The 21171-nt window shown below is 34.4% G+C and overlaps 3 protein-coding genes across 5 annotated transcripts; 2 read left to right on the forward strand and 1 right to left on the reverse strand.

The window, feature by feature from the left end:
- The first annotated feature begins 2375 nt into the window (after window positions 1-2375).
- On the forward strand, window positions 2376-4040 carry LOC140887907 (peroxidase P7-like). Its single transcript, XM_073295500.1, has 3 exons — window positions 2376-2676; window positions 2776-2967; window positions 3281-4040. Exons 1-3 carry the CDS (start codon window positions 2470-2472, stop codon window positions 3833-3835), a joined length of 954 nt encoding a protein of 317 aa, XP_073151601.1. The 5' UTR covers window positions 2376-2469; the 3' UTR covers window positions 3836-4040.
- Window positions 4041-9069: 5029 nt separating this feature from the next.
- On the reverse strand, window positions 9070-13981 carry LOC140886804 (aspartate aminotransferase, mitochondrial). The gene is made up of 10 exons (XM_073293660.1): window positions 13706-13981; window positions 13515-13600; window positions 11473-11679; window positions 11224-11329; window positions 11048-11152; window positions 10475-10647; window positions 10222-10381; window positions 9785-9880; window positions 9597-9691; window positions 9070-9437 (listed from the first exon to the last, which is right to left on the reverse strand). The coding sequence occupies exons 1-10, from the start codon at window positions 13871-13873 to the stop codon at window positions 9365-9367; spliced, it is 1269 nt and encodes a 422-aa protein (XP_073149761.1). The 5' UTR covers window positions 13874-13981; the 3' UTR covers window positions 9070-9364.
- Window positions 13982-18622: 4641 nt separating this feature from the next.
- LOC140892409 (uncharacterized) lies at window positions 18623-20268 on the forward strand. Of its 3 annotated transcripts, none has more exons than XM_073301286.1 (3): window positions 18623-18896; window positions 19030-19400; window positions 19896-20268. In XM_073301286.1, exons 2-3 carry the CDS (start codon window positions 19033-19035, stop codon window positions 20125-20127), a joined length of 600 nt encoding a protein of 199 aa, XP_073157387.1. In that variant the 5' UTR covers window positions 18623-18896; window positions 19030-19032; the 3' UTR covers window positions 20128-20268. The 3 variants fall into 3 exon arrangements, with proteins under 3 accessions (XP_073157387.1, XP_073157386.1, XP_073157385.1); XM_073301285.1 differs by having other exon boundaries at window positions 18624-18896; window positions 19007-19400; XM_073301284.1 differs by having other exon boundaries at window positions 18625-19400.
- Window positions 20269-21171: the final 903 nt, after the last annotated feature.

Consider the following 21171-nt stretch of genomic DNA (forward strand, 5'->3'; position numbering starts at 1 on the left):
ACAAGATATTGATGAGATATTTTCGTACAATGTGGCATGTGACATCGTAAATGAAGATAATGAACCAAAATCTTTTGGTGAATGCAAAACTCGAAAGGATTGGTCAAAATGGAAAGATGCCATCCAGGTTGAATTAAATTCGCTAAATAAACGTAGTGTTTTTGGACCTATAGTCCTTACACCTAAAGGTGTTAAACCTGTTGGGTACAAATGGGTTTTTATTCGAAAGAGAAATGAGAAAAATGAAATAGTGAGATATAAAGCTCGACTTGTTGCACAAGGTTTTTCTCAAAGACCTGGAATTGATTATGAAGAAACATATTCTCCTGTTATGGATGCAATTACGTTTCGGTATTTGATCAGTTTAGCAGTGTCTGAAAACTTGGACATGCGTCTAATGGATGTTGTTACAGCTTATTTATACGGATCACTTGATAGTGATATATACATGAAAATCCCTGAAGGATTTAAGATGCTAGAAGCACAAAGTTCAGAACCCAGAGAATTTTATTCTGTGAAATTACAAAGATCATTGTATGGGTTAAAGCAATCCGGCCGAATGTGGTATAATCGGCTAAGTGAACACTTGATGAAAAAGGAATATGTAAATGATCCAATATGCCCTTGTGTTTTCATCAAGAAAACAACATCGGGATGCGTGATTATTGCTGTATATGTTGATGATTTAAACATCATTGGAACGAATAAAGAAATTCAAGAAGTGATGTTATACTTGAAGGAAGAATTTGAAATGAAAGACCTTGGAAAAACCAAGTATTGTCTTGGTTTACAAATTGAACAAAAAGAATGTGGAATTTTTGTTCACCAGTCTAATTATACAGAGAAGGTCCTTAAACGTTTCAATATGGATCAATCAAATCCTTTAAGTACTCCAATGGTTGTCAGATCATTGAATATAGAAAAGGATCCATTTCGTCCATGTGAAGATGATGAAGTTGTTCTTGGTCCTGAAGTACCATATCTAAGTGCCATTGGTGCCCTTATGTATCTTGCAAATTGCACTAGACCAGACATATCTTTTGCAGTAAATTTATTGGCAAGATTCAGTTCATGTCCAACGAAGAGGCACTGGAACGGAATTAAACATATATTCCGTTATTTACGAGGAACGACGGATTTGGGACTTTTGTATCCAAAAGATACAAATCAGAGAATAATTGGTTATGCTGATGCTGGATACTTATCTGATCCACATAAGGCACGTTCCCAAACCGGATATGTATTTACTCGTGGAGGCACTGCAATCTCTTGGCGATCACAGAAACAAACACTTGTTACAACTTCATCAAATCATGCCGAGATTATTGCACTACATGAAGCAAGCCGTGAATGTGTCTGGCTTAAATCAATGACTCGGCATATCCAAACTTCTTGCGGATTATCAGTGGACAAGAATCCAATCACACTGTATGAAGATAATGCCGCATGTGTTGCCCAAATGAAAGAAGGATACATCAAAAGTGACAGAACTAAACATATTCCTCCTAAATTCTTTGCATACACTCAAGAGCTGGAGAAGAATAAAGATATTGATATCTGTTACATTCAATCAAGTGAGAACTCATCCGATCTCTTCACAAAGGCACTTTCCACGGCGATATTCAGAAAACACATTTATAATATTGGGATGCGCAATCTACGAAATATGTGAAGAATCATTCATGTTGACATCAGGGGGAGTTTACGTGGCTGCACTCTTTTTTCCTTACTATGGTTTTTGTCCCAATGGGTTTTTCCTAGTAAGGTTTTTAACGAGGCAGTATACAACACGTAATGGAGATAGTCATTCTATCATGATCATCATCACAAGGGGGAGTGTTGAAAATATATATAAATATATATTATTATTTATTGTTGAATGTTGAAGGTTGAAAGTTGAAAATTGAGTTGTAAAATATTGAAAATTAGTGTGTGATGATGTAATTAATGATGTATTAATTTTTGACTAATCTCCAATTGAGATCTATAAATAGGTCTCTCCATTTGTGTAGAAAAACACAATTGTGAAGAGAGAAAAATTTTATAAAGTGTAGAATTTGATAAATTTTGAGTTTTTGAGTTTTTACTTTTTACCGTAAATTTTTACTTTTTCACAACAGATAATATATTTTCTTTGTTTTTAAGGAAGCCTCGATATAATATATGACTTGACTTAAAATATTATATAAGTCAACCCTTGGGCTTCTTTACTACACTCTTTTAATATTTCCTGATCTCGCTAAATTATCCCGCTCCAATTTTTCTCCATGGAAACGCGTTAGCAGCAGCAAACTTTGAAAAACAATTTATACGTATTATTCACCTACATACACACCGTATACCAATAATAATTTTTGCCTATAAAAAGGTGATAAATTGCATGCAAATTTCATCACCCCAAATCCCCTTAAAACAATTCTATCACAAATTAATCAAAGCTCGTTAATATATAATTAATCACTCTCATATATGGCTTCCATTTCAAATGCATCCACCGTGATCATGTTATTGCTCGTGTGCGGCTCATGTGTTCACGCACAGCTCTCGCCCAACTTCTATCCGAGTTGCCCCAATCTGCAACTCATCGTTAGGAATACAATGAGGGAAGCCATTAACAGAGAACTGAGGATTGGTGCATCCATTCTTCGTTTGTTTTTCCACGACTGCTTCGTTAATGTGAGAACTCGATCTTTTCGTCTCGATTCATGCACTTTACTTTAGCTTGATATATAACTTTGTTATTGTATTTATGTTGTTCGTGTTGATCATATATAGGGGTGTGACGGTGGGATCTTGCTAGACGATACACCGACGTTCACCGGCGAAAAGACCGCATTCCCTAACCGGAATTCGGTCAGAGGATTCGACGTTATAGACACGATCAAAACTCGAGTCGATGCTGCTTGCAATGGCACGGTTTCATGTGCAGATATTTTGGCCCTGGCTGCTAGAGAGGGTGTTTTCTTGGTGCAATCTCCATCCCCTTCAATTCATCATTTTGAATATTCTACTGATTATTTTATTAAAATTCAATTCCCATGCATGCAATCATATATATATATATATATATAACTTCAATAAATTAAATAACATCGGCCCAAAAGAGTAGTGTTTTAGTCTTGTCGCACATAGCTTGCATGTAGTTTGCAGGCTATTGTAGTATTGCTTTATAAGTTTGAGGGTTTACGCAGTGCACCGAAAGATAGCGACTTCGGGTTCTCACGTAGTATAAAATAAATTAAATAACATTGATGAATAATTTTGGAAAATGGTACTGCAGCTAGGAGGCCCATCATGGGTAGTCCCACTGGGCAGAAGGGACGCAAGAACAGCAAGCTTGAGCGGAGCCAACTCGGAGATCCCTTCCCCATTCTCCGGCCTCTCCACCCTCATCTCCATGTTCGCCGCCAAAGGCCTCAGCGCCCGAGACATGGTGGCTCTCTCCGGCGGCCACACTTTCGGCTTCGCCCAGTGCTCCACCTTCCGCACACGCATCTACAACGACACCAACATCAACCCCGTGTTCGCCGCCAACCGCCGAGGGATCTGCCCCGCCTCCGGCGGCGACACCAACCTGGCCCAGCTCGACGTCGGCACTCCGAACCGGTTCGACAACAGTTATTACAGCAACCTGCTGACCCGACGCGGGCTTCTTCACTCGGACCAGGAGCTGTTCAATAATGGGTCGCAGGATGGTCTGGTTAGGCTTTACAGCAGCAACGCTTTTGCTTTCAGGAATGATTTCGCTGCTGCCATGGTGAGGATGGGGAACATAAGCCCGCTTACTGGCCTTAATAACGGAGAGATTAGAACGAATTGTAGGGTGGTTAATTAATAATTAATTAGTTTAATTGATTTAATTTCGAAAGTGCTTAATTTATCAAATGATTTTATGCATGGGATATATTTTGATTATGTTGTAATACTTTACATATTAGCTAGTTTGTTTTCTCTTCATTAAGATGTTGTGATACAATTAATAAGATGTTTATTGGGATATTGTTCTAGTAATAATATATATATGAATCAAGAGCATTGGTGAGTTTATATTAATGTTGGAATTAATTTTCATAATAATATTCTCATTTTAAAAATTACAAAAAATAATAAATTAAATTAAGTTCAATTTATATATAGAAGCTACATGAGATTAAAAATAACGATGGTTTATCAAGCTCCATTTTTTAGTTTTATTTTCTTAAATAGAAATAATACTACATTTAAATATAATAGTGAAAACTAGCTATCTTTTTTTATAATTTAAAAAAGGAAGGGTATATATATAATTTATGGACTTACCCTTCCTTTTTTAAATTATAAAATAAGATAGCTAGTTTTCACTATTATATTTAAATGTAGTATTATTTCTATTTTAAGAAAATAAAACTAAATGCTTCCAAAAAAAAAAAAAGAAAATAAAACTAAAAAATCAAAAATCGAAGGTCAAATATTTACTGATGCGTTTAAAAATTTCGCATCAAATAATTTACTTCGAACCGGTAATCAACGAATCAGTTTCTTCAATAAACTGAGCCGAATGATCCCAAAATATTTATGGGGAAAATTGCAAATTTAGTCCTGTATGTTTGTCACTTTGCGATTTTGGTCCTTTATGTTTTCACATTTCAGTTTTAGTCCTGTATGTTTCGATTTTTGGCAATTTCGGTCCTTTTTCTTCAAAAATGCTGACGTGGCACTGTACACGTCAGCTCCACATCAGCATTGAATTGGTGCCACGTCAGCGCCACATCGGAAAAAGGACTAAAATTGCCAAAAAAATAAAGATAGCGGACTAAAACTGCAATCTGAAAATATAAAGGACCAAAATCACAAAGTGACAAACATACAGGACCAAAAAAGCAATTTTCCCATATTTATGTGTATCAAATAAAACATGTGAGATGACTCCTCCTGGGGGTGAGGTGGTCCTCAGTCGTTCCCCGATGGATTTCGGTTCAGGTGTGGGGGTTGTTCCCTGGGCGGCTCGTACCTCCTCTTCTGTCTCGGCTGTTCGGGTCCGTCTCGACCCCTCTTTAAGGGTCGGTATCCTCCTTGTGTTCGCGTTAATATCTTCTTCATTCCCGAGTTTTGTTGTATTATTCTTTCAATCTCATGGTCTAATTGTTTACATTCTTCAGTAGTATGTCCGTATTCAATGTGAAAATCACAGTATTTTTCGGACCTTGGTTTTCGTGGTCCTCGGTCGCTTCCTCGTGGACACTGTAGAAGGCGTCGATCTTTGCAAATCCGTAGGGCTTGAAATTTACTCACTTTAAGTGATGTATAGGCGACGAATTGTCGTAGCAATTCTGGTCGGGATAGATGTTAGACCTGGGGACTTGGGTCGGATGGTTTCGTGCTCTTAGGGCTTTTGGGATGGTCTTTCTTTTGATATGTTCGGGCAGCTTGCACCTCTTCCAAATTCACGTATTTCTCAGCTCGGGCTAGTAATTCGTCGTAACTGTTGGGTGGTTTTTTTATCAGCGATTTAAGGAAGTCGTCGGTAGTAAGCCCCTAGATGAAAGCGCTGATGACTAGGTCAATCGTGGCGGCTGGTACCTCGAGGGCTAGAGTGCTGAATCTTCGAATGTATGCTCTCAAGCCCTTTTACTCTCGTTGCTTAACAGCGAAGAGGTTGAAAGTAGTTGTATGACCCTATCAGAGTGGTGAGGAAGACCCGACACTTGATCGGGTCGGAATACCTATGCAACAAGGTAGCGTTCTCGAAACGAGACAAGTGCTCTTCCGAATCCCCCTTTTCCATCGTATTCTCCTATATGCGAAAATTTGAAGTTTTTAGGGAGCTCCGCCTCCAATATCTCGTGGGAAAAGAGGACGTTTCGGACTGGCGCGGCTAGATACCTAGATTGCTTTTTTTTTTTCTCAAGAATTCCATCTCCTATTTAAGTTTTCTGATATCCTATAATTGTGCATCCTGATTGGGAGGAGGTGGATTGACCCTCTCCCTACCTGCTAGAGCTCGTTCCACAGAGGCGACAATCAGTTTGTTGAGTTCCGCTAGATCGACAAGTGGATTTCCTCCATTTTCATTAGTAATTTTGACTATTTCTTCTTCAAATTCCCACAGATGACGCAAATTGATGTAACCAAAATTTTACCTCGGGTTTGGTTTGGTAGAGCGGATCTTCAAATCTTACACAATATGGGTCGGGTCGGGCCGGACATGACGTTGTTCTGCATAGACAGAAACAAGGTTAGGAGACGTCGAAGGTGTTTTCGGCGTGACTCCTCCGATGCCTAAGTTAGTGCTTAGAAGACGAAGAGCGCAATAAAATTGAGAGAACAAGAGAATATGAGTGAGTGAATGCGTAATCAAAAATGAATGTGTAAAATCATAAGAGATACAATTTATAGTGGCAAGAGAGGTAAGTTACCTTGGTAGGGTAGAATTCTTGTTGGGGCAGGACTCTACACAAAGTAAAAGACCAATGTGAGTAGGACTCAATTACCATGACAACTAAAACTTTGAGCAGACTTAATAGTTTCGTCGTGATGCCCATTTTATTGGGTTTCTTTTCATTTGTTAGAAATTCTCAAGTGTTTCCCATATTTAAAACTTTCCAAATAGATCTTTTCTGTCATGGGCCCGGGTCGGACTTTTTCCCTACCAGACAGGGGTCAGGTCGGACTCTTTTCCTACTCAAACAGAGGTTAGGTCGACCACTTGGGCTCAGCAGCATGGACTTAACCATAAACTTACCTTTTGTATGGGTTGAACTTTTGTCTAACTTGGGCTCTCCATAAAATAAGTCTTGGTAGATTCGGGGCACTTCTCACCGACACAGATTATTGAGTTTGGGTCGGACCAGACCCATATATTTTTAGGAACATCAATAGATTCATTGGTCTAAGTAAAGATGAGGCCTCAAGACCGAAGAAGTATTTTGTAAAAATCTAATTTATATGGATTATTATAAGTTAAAAAAAAAATGGCTCGGTCCCATTATATTACAAGTTGGCTTGTGTTTTGAAAATAGTTGGCTTGTTCTTGGGTTCATGATTCAATCTCGTAAGCCAAACTCATGATCTAGACTTGCCCATGCGAACGTGTTCATAAACAAAATTTACAAGTATAATCTGAAATCGAAAGTCAGTTCACCGTCTCCAAAAAAAATTGGAGGTGAAGGTTAATTTTTATGAGAAAGTCTAATATAAATATATATATTTTATTAAATTTCTATAAGGTCAATTCATCTAATTATCGAAATTTCAAATTCTTCCAACTAAATAATGATAAAAAATTATATTGACGGAGTAAAAAAAAAACTAAAACAAAAAGAACTCAAAGAACTTACTAATCGAACAAGTCAGATATGAATCAATGATAATAAAACGATTTTAATTTAAATAATAACATATGCAAATAATAATCCGAATAAGCAGATACATGATTCTAGAATCTCGAAGATAAAAAATCAAATCAATTAAAAATAAAAAAAGCAACACACAAACACAAAAAAAAAAATCACAACCAATGGAAAAAACATGATAGTAACCAAATTCATTTGAGTAGAATATGCTTTAATGAAGAAAATGAGTTATTATTTTTAAAGAAGAAATAATGATTTTTTTTTACACAAAAAAAGGACGAGCAACCGTATCAAAATTTAATCGCCGTTTTAATTTTCAACAAAATAATTGAGAAGCAAATTCAAAGTTTCAAATGGAGAAACCAAAATAATAATAAAAGAAAAAAAATGAGGCCCTTCGTAAATTGCCTAGGGTGCCTCCCCCAAAACCGGCTATGCATCATTCATCAATTGATTTCTTTGCAGTTATATTTTCGGTATATCAATGTTATCGTAATAAAAAATATCAAATTCAGCATCAAAGATTTCGGTATGATACAATAAAGATATCGATTTTTTTTGGTATTTCAACGTTGTGAAATTTACAATTTCGATATGTGCCAAAATATCAAAACAATATATATATATATTTTAAAATATAATATTAAACATATAAGGTTTTTTTTGCTATAAAACGGTATATATCGATACAGACCGTATCGAAATCTCAGTATACCGTAAAAATTTCTGTATAATCGATACATTAATTATATGTACTGAAAATTTTTGGTTTACCAAAATTTTCAATACGACATCGGAATAAAATTTTCTTATACTTTGGTCCAAGGTTTCGTATGTATATAATTATACCTCATAACTTCAAATCCAGTGTATAAGGGAGAACTATATTTTTGGTCTTGTTATTTACACTTTTTCATTGTTGGTCCGATTTACGATGAATTTTTATTTTCAATCCTGTCACTTGCATGTTTTTTTTTGGATCAAGTTACATTGTATTTTCATTTTAGTCATCTAACTTGTATATTGTTTGCATTTTTTGTCCTTTAACTTGTAGTTATTTTCATTTTCGATTTTTTTATTAGCCGTAAAAAGACCAAAAAAAAAAAAAAATACAAGTTAAATTAAAACAATACACAAATTAGAAAGCTTAAAATAAAAATTCATCGTAACATAACCAAAAATGAAAAAAAAAAAAAACATGCAGATTATATGACTAAAAATACAAATTCGTCATTAAGATGACCAAAAATGAAGGGTAATGGTTTAAATTTTTTTCCAAAAAATACCCTTTAAAGGGGTGATTTTTAAGTTGAACGGAAAGAGTATTAGTGAAGATACTCTTCATTTATATGAATGAATGATTGTAAAGACTGGTTGAAATAAACCTGTAAAGACTAGTTTTGGATATAAAACAAAAATATTAAGGATAAGGGTGACTGGGTGAATTTCTATATTTATAATAATCAATTTTGCATAATCAGAATCATGACATTAGCTTTGATATTTTAATTAAATTGAGAAGTAGAAGTAAAATATAAGGTTAAGAACACCGAAAGTGATTTTTTTGCAGGTTATAATAAGTGTAGAATCATGTTTTTTTAGTGACTGCGAACTCTCCTTAGAATCGCTCTTAGAAAATTTTTTCTTATGCACAACACCTAACCGTAGGTGAGGCTACCAACATTGGAGGTTTTTGGAGCAATTACCAAGGAAAAATGTACTGGCAAATAACACAGGATCAATTCCATCATCTCTGTGTGTGCGCATTTGTAAAAAACAATCCAATGTTTTGATAAATTCAACAAATAATCACACATAATTGCAAGACTAATGGCAGATTGAAAATATGGTATCTAACCAAGATGGAGTTAATGTCATCGATCTCTTGCTTCGTGTTGCTACACGTTATTAACCAAGTGAAACTCATCCAATTATCCCTGGCGAATTCAAAAATAGGCCAAAAAAAGTACCTCTCTGTGTATTTATATAAATCCTCCTTGCATGGATATGGTGGTACGCGGGCCACTGAGTCCCTAACCTGATTTGGTGACCTCATGTATAGCGTTGGCCAAGTAACCAACATTTCCCGTCGTCACTCCAGCCATACTGCATGAATAATAGTCGTTAGATACCGTAGAACGCATTTTTCATCAAGAGTAGTTTCATAAATCTGATCATAAGTGGAGCTTCCTATTATCCTATCTGATTTGTCTCCGAAGCTATGAAAAGGTGCCAGAAATCTGATAGAAGATGATCTTGTTTTACCTGATACGCCCATTGCGGGTCAAGTAAATGTGAAATTCATTCGTCAGGCGATCGACTTGTTCTGGTGTCATCCCGCTATAGCAAAACATGCCAATCTGTGTCACAAAATCCACAACACAAAATTATAAACTTTTATGTAGTGGAAATTGAAAATGTTTACAAGTGAAACAAAGGAGAGGTAGCAGGACCTGCTTGGTTATGTGCTCCCACGGAAGAGGGGAGCCCAAGTTCTCGAGATTTTCTCTTAGTGCAGTTCTCATTCCAATTATCCTATCGGCCATTCCCTGGAGAGAACAAAAAAGTTAACTACAATCGCTGATTGCTACAAATGACGGATTGTTTCGCAACTAACAAACAAAATTTACAGTCACGCACTGATAAAGAACTGAGGCGAGTCCATCAATAATGGTAGATCATATTTTTCTCCCGAAACGTTAACCTTTTAACAGATGCAATTAAACAGTAATCTAGGGGCCCTCGAAATGCGAGCGATAGACTTGAATTTGATTTTTGATAATAGAAAACTTCACAAGAAAAACAAAACTTGGAAAACGGCTTGCTTCTATATCTGCAAGAATTAGCTAATCAACATAATACTACAGAAGAAGTAGTTGAGTCAATTTACTTTAACTTCCTTCAGCCATAATTTTTTCAAGTCTGGGTCACCGAGAATCGTGGAGACGATTAGGGCGCCATGGACGGGTGGATTACTGTACATAGGCCTCGCAAGCTGCTGCAACTGGCTTTTCACTGCTACGGCTTGTTTTTCATCCTCGCAAACCATGCTAGAGTTGATTGAGAGAGCATCAACAAAAGATCGATAAGGCGAAGATGAAAAATTTTAAGGTTTTCTTGAATTTTTTTCTTAAGACGTTTACCTCAGGCAACCAACTCTCTGGCCATAGAGTCCCATGTTCTTTGCGTAAGATTGAGCACATCCAATCATATGTCCGTCCTCGAGAAAAATTCGAATGGATTTTGCATCCCTTTCTGGATCACCGCTAGCAAAACCTTGATATGCCATGTCAAACAAGGCAAAATGTCCTTTAACCTGCAGGTAACAAACTCTCGATATATAATAATTGTTGAATCAATCGCTTGCCGCTATATCAAAGGCTAGAACTAGTGATAATAGTACAATTTCACTTTACAAGTACGGGTAATTTTTTACTACTCAACAATCCCTCTTATCGCAAGAGGGCCTTGCAACTCATGAGAGTTAAACACGTGACCTATGCAGTATGCTCTAAAGCAAATTGTGGGATCAAACAATTGTCATTATATCAATACCTACAACCGGTGATAAGGATGCAATTTATATATTTTAAACCATTAAAACTCAAAATTCGATAGCCAAATTATGATGGAAATTTGTTGCTCCCCAATATCAATAATGTGACAATTTAAGTAGTCAACACCATCAACAGAAACAAAACAAAAGAAGATGTAACCTTAAATTGGTATGAGATTTCCTTCCACTGTTCTTCTGAAGGGTCAACTCCAGTCGGGTTATGAGCACAGGCATGAAGCAGAAAGAATGATCCACTCGGTGCATTCTGAACCGATAAATTATTAGAATTACACCAATAAACTCAGTAGTTCTAGATTATCCAAGTGGTTTGCATACCTTTATGTCATCAATCATAGAAGCGAAGTCCAAACCCCTCGATTCTGGATGATAATAATGGAATGTTCTCTGGGGAACATTGGCATCTCTCCAGATGTTGTGATGGCTGCATAATCTCAACGTAAGCAACTAATAGATTGAAAAAACAGGAGTTTAAATAAGAAATGTATAATGCAAGTCAAATTTCAAATGTCGTACTCTATGTACACGAAGCACATAGAAAACGGCTCTTAAGAAAGTAATACTAACTTGGCCCAGGTGGGAACTGGAATGTATACTTGTGAATCAGGGGAAAATCGTTTTTGAAAGTCTGCAAAGAGCCTGCATGCACCTGTCCCGGAGAGAGTTTGTACGGCAGCAATCCGCCTATCTTTAATCAACTCGGAATTTTCCCCATAAGCCAGCTTCAAAGTCTCCTCCACCATCTTTATGCTTCCTCCCATTGGAAGGTACTCCCTGGATCAAGGCTTTACAGCATTTTAAATTATAATTCTTACAGTTCAGATCAACATAGAATGATGATTTTTTTTTTCAAAAAAAAAAACAAAAAAACATGTTATCTTAATTAAATTCGAGTACACTGCATTAAGTTCTCACGTTAGAAAATCTCAGCGGTGAATAAAAAATATTGGTGCTATCCAGATATCAAGTGAAAGGTAACAGAGTAATGAACATTGAAAATGGCAAAAGCCTTGAGAGTTCCATTAAGATTTCTGTCTCACTTGTCCATTTTATTATAGGGACACCATAATTCTCCAACAATCTTGAAAACAAAATCTCTATATTATACTTGTAACTTTATATTGTGTATGTACTCAATATGTCTTTGTTTGGAAAGATGGAGGTTCTCTCTTCTGGTCACGTAAAACATGCAAAAGCCAAAATTTCCACTGAAATTTCAAAAGTCCCATTTCTGGAGTTGGCCAGAACCAGAGAACCTCCAAAACAAATATAACAAAACTTTGACAAAAGCTAAATTAGATTAGATTATTTAAATCTCCAAGATAGGAAAAATGCAGTGTACTGCTGCATTAACGAGGTTGCCTCACAAAGAATAAGTAAAGAAATAAGAAAAAGAAAATGTGATTCGATTTCGATCATTCCAACATTCTACCAATCAGAGATCAATCATAAATCATCTCAAGTAGGCAACTTATGTGGTAATAATTTCTCATTTATCAAATATTAGTATTCATTATACACTATCATAATTCATAATCTGCTGCTCGCATCGAACATAAACTATGTTTTTTTAGAGAACCATTTTGGTGGTTGACTCACGAATCAACTAGATTTATTTTTCGTAAACACACAATTTTCAACAATCTTCTCATATGTAACATTTTTAGAGTTATGGGGACATGCACCTTATATAATTATTCTCACCAACTTGCTCTAGAGATATGGATAACAGTCGAAACCACTACAGAGGAATCCATATCTACAAGGTGCTCAAAAAGGAGGAATCAGAATCGCAAGTGGAAACAACCACTGGATATATATATATATATATATCACTATGTCTTCATTCTCTAATCACTTTTCTTTGTTTTCCGAATTAAATCAAATAATTACACTCATATTTTCTTTTCTTCACCAATAACACGTTTTCCCATCTTTTTAATCACCCCCTAGAAAAATTCTATTATTGTAGCTAACCAAAAAAACAAAACAAAAAAATTTATATATAAAATGTAAGGTAAAATATGTATCTTCTTGAAAATAAAATTGGATATTCATTTCTTTTTTATATAGAAAATTCATTATCACAAAACTCCTTTGGAACGACCGGTCAAGTAAGATCGATTTTGTGTGACAGATCACATATTTAGTTCACCCATTAAAAAATTTATTTTTTATGTCGAAAATATTATTATTTTTATTTAAAAATATGAGCGAGGTTAATCAACACTCCCATAAAATACCTGCTAATTCATAATAATTTTCAAAACATGACTTAATATTCCACTCATGACCACCAAACAAACAGCGTGACTTAAATGTATACAGGTAAACGTCAACAAATAGCATTAAATATGGACATATATATACTACTAATAATAATAATAATGAATACAATAAAAAAATGGTTTAGTTTTCCGGCTTATTTATTTATATATATACTATTATGTAAAATTTGTACATCCTTTAATAACTTTTCTTATTCATTTTACCCTGTTCATTAAAAGTCGTTCAGGTTCTGTTCTCTCAAAACAAAAATAAAAAAAAACAAAATTTATTAAAAAAATACTGTAAAAGCACGCGGATCACCAATATATATAAAAGCTCACATGTTCAAACTGCCGGCAATTCTCCGCTCGGCCTCCCTGACGCAGTCCAGCACCACAGGTTTTCCATTATCATCACGATATGCTCCCTAATTCCACACACAAATTAAAAATTAACAAGGAATTTATTTTTACTCATCAAATTAAAATTATATATTATGCTTGCTAAATTCTAAATGAATATATATACTCACAACTCCGACGTTGACTTTGCTTGGACTGGCATCGGCCAGAAAGGCTTCGGTGACACCCAATATCGGATCTTTAGGAGCTGGCTCCACGTGGCGCCACCACGCCGCCGTCGATATGGATCGAGCCGCGCCGCCTGATTTCAGGAGCCGACTCCGAAGCAGCAGCGCCATATTGGAAGATATGGGTCTTGCACGGAGATTCAGCGGTGTCAATTTGTTTGTCTGAAAGGAGTGGGAATTTATTCAGAATGAGAGCGAGCGAGCGAGCGAGCGATTCGGCAGCGTGTCGGCTCCCCTTATTTTAATGCTTTTTGGAACCACCTTTTCTACTGCCACTCCAGAAATTTCTAATGCCAGACCAAGTCTCTGTGTGTTATTAATTAGAGAAAGTTAAACCTCTTTTACATGTTTGTGAAATTCGAAAAATACCTTTACCTACTAAATATCATATTTTACAAAAAATTTCATGTTACTTATTATCTCATATCATTTACATTTCAAATTACGATAACTTTAATTTAAAATTTTTAAAAAAATCATATATTTTTTTTACACATCGCACGCATAGCGTATGTCAGTATGTCACACATCATATTAATATTCTATTAATCAAATTAATTGTGTTCTGTTGTCAAATATATATATATATAATATTTGTGTGTTATGTTTATACAATTTTAGAATACACAATAAATATATATATATGTGACATGATATTTGTCTTGAAAAGCGTAACCATGATAAGATTTTTGTACTTGACCTGAACTTTGTTATTCACACGTTGCACTTTGTATTTTGTACTTTTTCTAGGACATAATTTTTTATATAATATATAATACACGTAAGTTGTCGTCGTTATCTCACAGTATTGGTCAGAGAATTTGAGAAAATAATTTCGGTTAACTATTTTTTTTTTAATAAAATGAGCTCTTCAAAATTCAAATGTATCTGACATACATTATAGGAGGCCATTTTTAAAAAAATATTAGTTGACTGAGGTTAAAAATAAAAAATAAAAAAATATCCTCTCACGGTACTCCTCCATTTTATTTTGTTTTTAAAAAAAAATGTTGTCATCTTTATTAAATCTTCAAAAAAAAAAAACTTGTCATTTTTTCAATATTTTTTTAACATATCGATTGGGTTAAAAAAAACCTAATTTCTACCAGATACTCGTCTCGCTATCTCTCTGGCATATTTTCCGAATTAAAAATTTCTTAAACTAAACTAAAATGAAGGGTAAACTCGATCGAAGCTACTCGTTTTTATTTTACCAAGCTCGAGCACTGATTATTTTTATTTTCTTGTTACTTTATATATTTTCTTAATTAATTTTGAACTTTAATTTCTTACAATTAAGTTACTTATTAATTAATTAGTGAGTGATTTTCTAAATCCAAAGGGTGTATCAATGTAAATAAATTATCATCGTAATAGGTCTTCTGTGAATCAACACAACATATATCTATAATAAAAAATAATAAATTTTTGGAATGATTTTAATAAAATTTTCATTTTCGTGATACCGTCTCATACATGTTTTGTATTATATACTGTCCAACTTGAGTTTGAAGTTGTTTCAAAACTATTCATGTCAAATTTGAGCCGCATTAAAATCTTTTGGTCAAGGGAAACTCAAGTACTCAAGCTCCACTATTGCTAATACACCTTTGGGTTTGGCCCACTTGTCAATTTTATTTTAATTAATTACCTTTTGAGTTTTTGTTTTTGTTTTTTCCCCTGGTTTTTTGAAACAAAACAGTAAGTTTATACCAAAAGAACTTGAGTTACAATGTTACAAATCCAAGGAAGCAAGTCTCCATCGAACCATTCAACATTTGATGAAACCTAAAAAATAATACGAGCTAAACGACGTGCTACATCTGTTCGTCGATCGTCTCACGTGATGAATAAAAATAAAAAATCGTGTGGCCATGAGAGTCTGATTTTCCATTACCATAACGCCATAAGGACACAAGTCTACACCCGTTGCATCGAGAGAATTAATAGCTTGAGTGAAATCCGAACAAATGCAAACATCAGCAATCCCAAGCTTCAAGCAAAACTCCATCCTATGTCAAATGGCCATTAATTATGCTCACACGCCAAAGCATCCAAAACTGTACCTCTCGAATATCGGATAAACTGCCCCAACTCCAAATCTCTGTTTAGCAACATCATAACAAATTACATCAACAATTCAACATCCAATCTAAACTGAGGTTTAGTACACGCCGCCCGCATGGTAGTACCCTGCGGGTGATGTGTAACCCCATGATTGGTCAAAATTAGTGGGTCCACGCGAGGCCCACTGATTTTAATCAATCATGAGCCGCCACGTCACTCACAGAGTACTACCCTGCGGGTAACATCTACTCAACCATATAATTGATCAAATTTTCTGAATTACAAATTGAGGAATGAGACAAAATTGGCCATTATATTCAACCATTTGCCTCGATTTTTTATTGATAATTCTCATTGACGAAATTGCACATCCAAAAATAGATAATTGACAATTAAAATCAACATATTATCCCTTAAAAAATCACCGACAAGTGAGTTTTTTTTATATATGAATAAAAAAAACTCAAACTAAGTCACCATAACACAAACATTTAATATGAAAAACTTTAATGTGCTTCTAGACTGTCTTGCTGTACTATGTATGTAGAGATGTCAAAATAAGTTAGGCCCGTCGGGTTGACCCGTCCCGCCATACAAAATAGATGAGTTGGGTTGACGATTTCTCAACCCGCCTAAAATTGGGCCGGCCCGCCCCGCCTAATGGTGGGTTGTGATGGGTTGCGGGTTGACCCGTCAAAATCCGCCAAATTACACGTAGACCCGTTGGGTTGGTCCGCCCGCCACCTAAAATAGATGGGTTGGGTTGGTGTTTTCCCAATCCGCCTAAAAGGTGGGCCGGTCCGCCCCACCTAATAGTGGGTTGCGACGGGTTGTGGGCCTGCCCACCCCGGTGACCCGTTTTAACACTTCTATATGTATGGAGATGCTCTCCATTTTGGACTTTTTTGAAAAGTTTTCAAGGAGCATCATTTATTGAAAATGCGTTTGCTTTGTGAAAGAGGATTACATTGGAGGAATTTGAGATGTTTGTGATTGTGATTGGGCAAAATATGCAAGAGAATCCACAACTCTTTGGCACACAAAAAGGATATTAACATTGATTGGGCTTGCTCTATGCTAGAAGCATACCGCCAAACCAATAGAGAATATTGCAAGATAGGGTCAATTATATTGCACAGATGACATCAGACCAAGGTTGGATACCACCGGAAATGAATCAGTTCATTGAGTAGATGCTACCCGCATGGTAGTGTCTTGCGGGTGACGTGACGGCTCATGATTGATTAAAATCAGTGGGCCATGCGTGGGAACCACTAATTTTGACCAATCATGGGGTTACACATCACCCGCAGGGTACTACCATGCGGGCCGCATGTACTAAACCCAATTATATGTACCACACTAGCCAGTAGCAACTGTGCAGTACAAAATGGATAATATTTAATTAACAGAAAGAAAAAACAATTTAACGAATAATTTGTTTGGAATTTTGTTAGATATTCGAGAATACCATCGAATTCTAGTGATCATATTTATCATGTGATGCACATATATTACATTGAATTTTAATATAAAATATGCTTTTGTGTGTGTGTGTATATATATATTAATTTTTTTTTTGAAATAATATATATTATTTTTTTGTAAAAGTAAATAATGTTAAGATACATTTTTTCCTCATCATTAACTTGTGAATATTGATTTTTATTTTATAAAATTTTGTTTCCTCATAAAACCGATTAGAGAATTATGAGAAAATTAAATATTCGAGAAATAAAATTAATTTTGGTATATTATATGAGGCCAAAAATAATTATTATAAATTACTTTAACTCCATTGTATAATGTAAATCATTTATATATATATATAAATTGAAATTTTATTAGGGGAAAATAGATATATAATTTAAGCCATGACCTGACGACTTTCTGGCTCTCCTTGCGCAATTATTATCAGAACTCCTAATTAGTTGTCCGCATACTAAAAATTCATTCTTATCCTATGAATAAGTCTATAGTTTGATTTATCAAAAAAAGCAAACTCTATAGTTTGTCTTTTGTGATAGGTATAATCAAGCTTGTAGTTCTTATATTTCATGGTCATCTTCAACTATTAATTGTAATTAACTTATGTCGGCTGAATTTCCTCAAAAATTATAGAAGATAATTTTGGAGAATAATTTAGGTTACAATAATAATAATAATAATTATTATTATTTTTTTTTAAAAAAAGCATTCCCCGGTGTACTACTGATTTACTTTCGAGGTGGATATATTTTTTAAAAAAATAAAAATAAAAATTGATGGATTTATGCTCCGTTTGGATATGTACTTGTAAAACATTTTTTTAAAAGTGTTTTTTAAATTTTTTTATAAAATATTTTAAAAGTTGTTTTAAGAATAAATATGTGTTTGGACAACTATTCTATACAAACATTTTAACATTTCAAAAATAATGTTCATCTTTAACTTCAATTCTAAAAACATCTAAAATATCTCTCAAGTGTTTTTTTTAAAAACTATACTTGAAAAACAATTTTTTAATAAAAAATATTGTCAAAAATTTTATCCAAACGCATACTATAAGTTTTTTTAACTTATAAAATACTAAAAATATTTTTAAAATATATGTTCAAACAGAAGTGAAATAATGGTGAAACAAAAAACAATTATTATCATCATTATTTAAGGCAAACAATTGCTGAGTCGCTGACATTAACATATTATTAATAATTAATAAACTCATTAAATTAATTCAAAACGTGTATTTAATTTTTCATATCGATACTTTGCTTGAACGTTACATGTATGGGTGTTGTTATTTGGTCCAGATTAAAAAGCCCACCCCGGATGACATATGTATCCCACAAATCGCTGCACATTTGGTCAACATTTGCTACCTCAAGCTACGTGATCCCTTCGACGACATGGAAAAAACAAAAAAAAACAAAAGATTCCAAAATTTATGTTTAATTTATATTAAATATTTCTTATTGGTTCTTTAATTTAGTCTATTGATTTGTTTTTAAGTATATCTCATAAAGTAATAATGATATATCCATCCCTCTGTCGATCAAAAAACTTGTACAACATATATTGTTAAAAGGTTTGACCCTTTTTACGTCCCTTTCTATTTCATCGATCAAAATTAAATTCTAGGAGCTCGATGTTTCTGGTACTTTAATTTTCAAGGTTGTTTTGTATTCTGATCACTAGCGGATGAATTCAATTCGTGCTAGCTCATGGAGGCCGAAGAAGAAATAAACAGGAGGACTAGATCAAATGCAAATCAAGAAACTCGGAAGACCAAGGTTTTATCTGCTAAAGATTCTTCTGATGATGAGCGTGTTTGTGGCGATCCGAAACCCGAAAAAACCGATCCGGCGGGCAACAATCGTGACTGTTACATTGATATAAAGGGTGCTGATGTAGTGTCGAGAAACAATACTGAGAGCACAAAGGCAGAGAGGATCTGCAGAATCTGCCATTTTGGCGATGAATCTTCTTCCCAAGGATCGGAACTCGTCGAGCTCGGTTGCGATTGCAAAGGCGAGCTCGGTTGGGCGCACCAGCAGTGTGCTGAGGCCTGGTTTTGGCAGAAGGGTGATAGGTAAAATTTATTTTTTCTTGCATCTTTTGAGTTAGTGTCGCTCGCTGGAGCGAGCAACTTTTTGTTCGAATCTAATTTTTTTCACTTTCTCGTTCTTTTCTTCCATTTTTTTGCTTCATTTATTCTCTTTACCTGTATCAAATCACAAACAATAATTAAAAATCAACTTTATGTCCGAATCCAATTTTCTTCACTTTCTCGGCTCTTTTATTCCATTCTTTTGCTCCATTTATTATTTTTTCCTATATCAAATCACAAACAATAATTAAAAACTATAAAATAAATTTAATCAATGCAAATTCTCTTAATCATACAAATTAATCCAAGTAAACATAGGAAAATATCGACATATCAGCTAGCGTTTGAGATTATTTATAGAAAGCGTTGTAAAAAATTTTTAAAGAGCTTCGAAATTTGACTAGTTATGTATATATCTAATTGTTGCGTAGAGGACTGTTTTTTTAATTGGGAGTTATGCTTCGAATTCTCTTGCAGAAGGTGCGAAATCTGTGGAACCATGGCTAAAAACGTGGACAGCAAGAGCGAAGAAGACAACTCGATGTTCTTGATGGAGTGGAACGAAATGAGGCTTGTTGCGGCCACCCTCGACGCTTCCGATCAGGCGAGCTCGCGACGCTGCAAACAATATTTCTGCAGATTCTTGGCTGTATGTTTGGTTCTGGCCTTTCTGTTACCATGGCTCTTTAAAGGAATCCATCTTCTTTAGAAAGAATTGCATTCTATATGCATATTTTTGAATTTTGAGTGACTGAAGGAACATGTCCCTATGAATGAGCTTATGTGTTACCCTATGGTCAGTGGATACATTGGTACATATATCAGATGTAATAGAAATGATCTAAAATTACATGTGAGAGTGAAAAATAATTTTTATTTTTATTTTTGTTTTATGTGAGTTTATAAATTATAAGTTCAAGACATGCATCTTTAGTGGTCACTAACTTGTTTTTTAATATATATTTTTAAAACTAATTTATGCCATTTTTTTAAACTAAAATTGAAATCTAGTTATACTAACATTTATCTATTTTTTGTTTTACGATAACTTGTAATTTTTATTAACGAATATAACTGTCACAAATTACAAGTTGATCTATCCATGACAGTAGATTCTCGGATACCCAACAAAAAGGTATTAGAGAAAAATAACAAATTTGAGTTTTCTAAGTAACCTTTCATCTTATCAATCTAAACATAATATTACTGTGATATCTTTTGCTAACATATATATTTTCATCGTATCTGTTATTTTCGATAATTTCAATTTCAAAAATTTGTTCTATCATTTCAACTTTAAAAAATTAAATTTCATATCCAAATTTTTTTTTTCTACACATCGCACGTATCGTGAGTACTAAATAATTAGGAAAAAATGACAATGAAAAAGAAAAAGGAATTATACCATATATTTTATGATTTTTGAATCATTCATTAAGATATTTCGAAAAAATTAAATATTATTTTTAAATAAATTTTGTCCGAAACTCGATATCACACATAAAACCGTTAATTTAGGTTAGGTCCATTGGGTCGGCCCGTCCCGGCACACAATTTAAGTGGGACCCAACTAAAGGTGGGCTTAGGTGGGCCAGCCCTCCTAGGCCCGCGACTCGTATGGGTTGGCCCGCAGGCCTGAAGAATTACTATTTTATTATTATTTTTATTTTTATTGTGATATATGCATTTTTTTTAATGAAAGTTGTGAATTTTTTTTGTATTAATTACTTTATATAAAATTTACACGTATGAA

The sequence above is a fragment of the Henckelia pumila genome, chromosome 3 (genome assembly GCF_033568475.1).
Source record: "Henckelia pumila isolate YLH828 chromosome 3, ASM3356847v2, whole genome shotgun sequence".
NCBI classification, from domain to species: Eukaryota; Viridiplantae; Streptophyta; class Magnoliopsida; order Lamiales; family Gesneriaceae; genus Henckelia; species Henckelia pumila.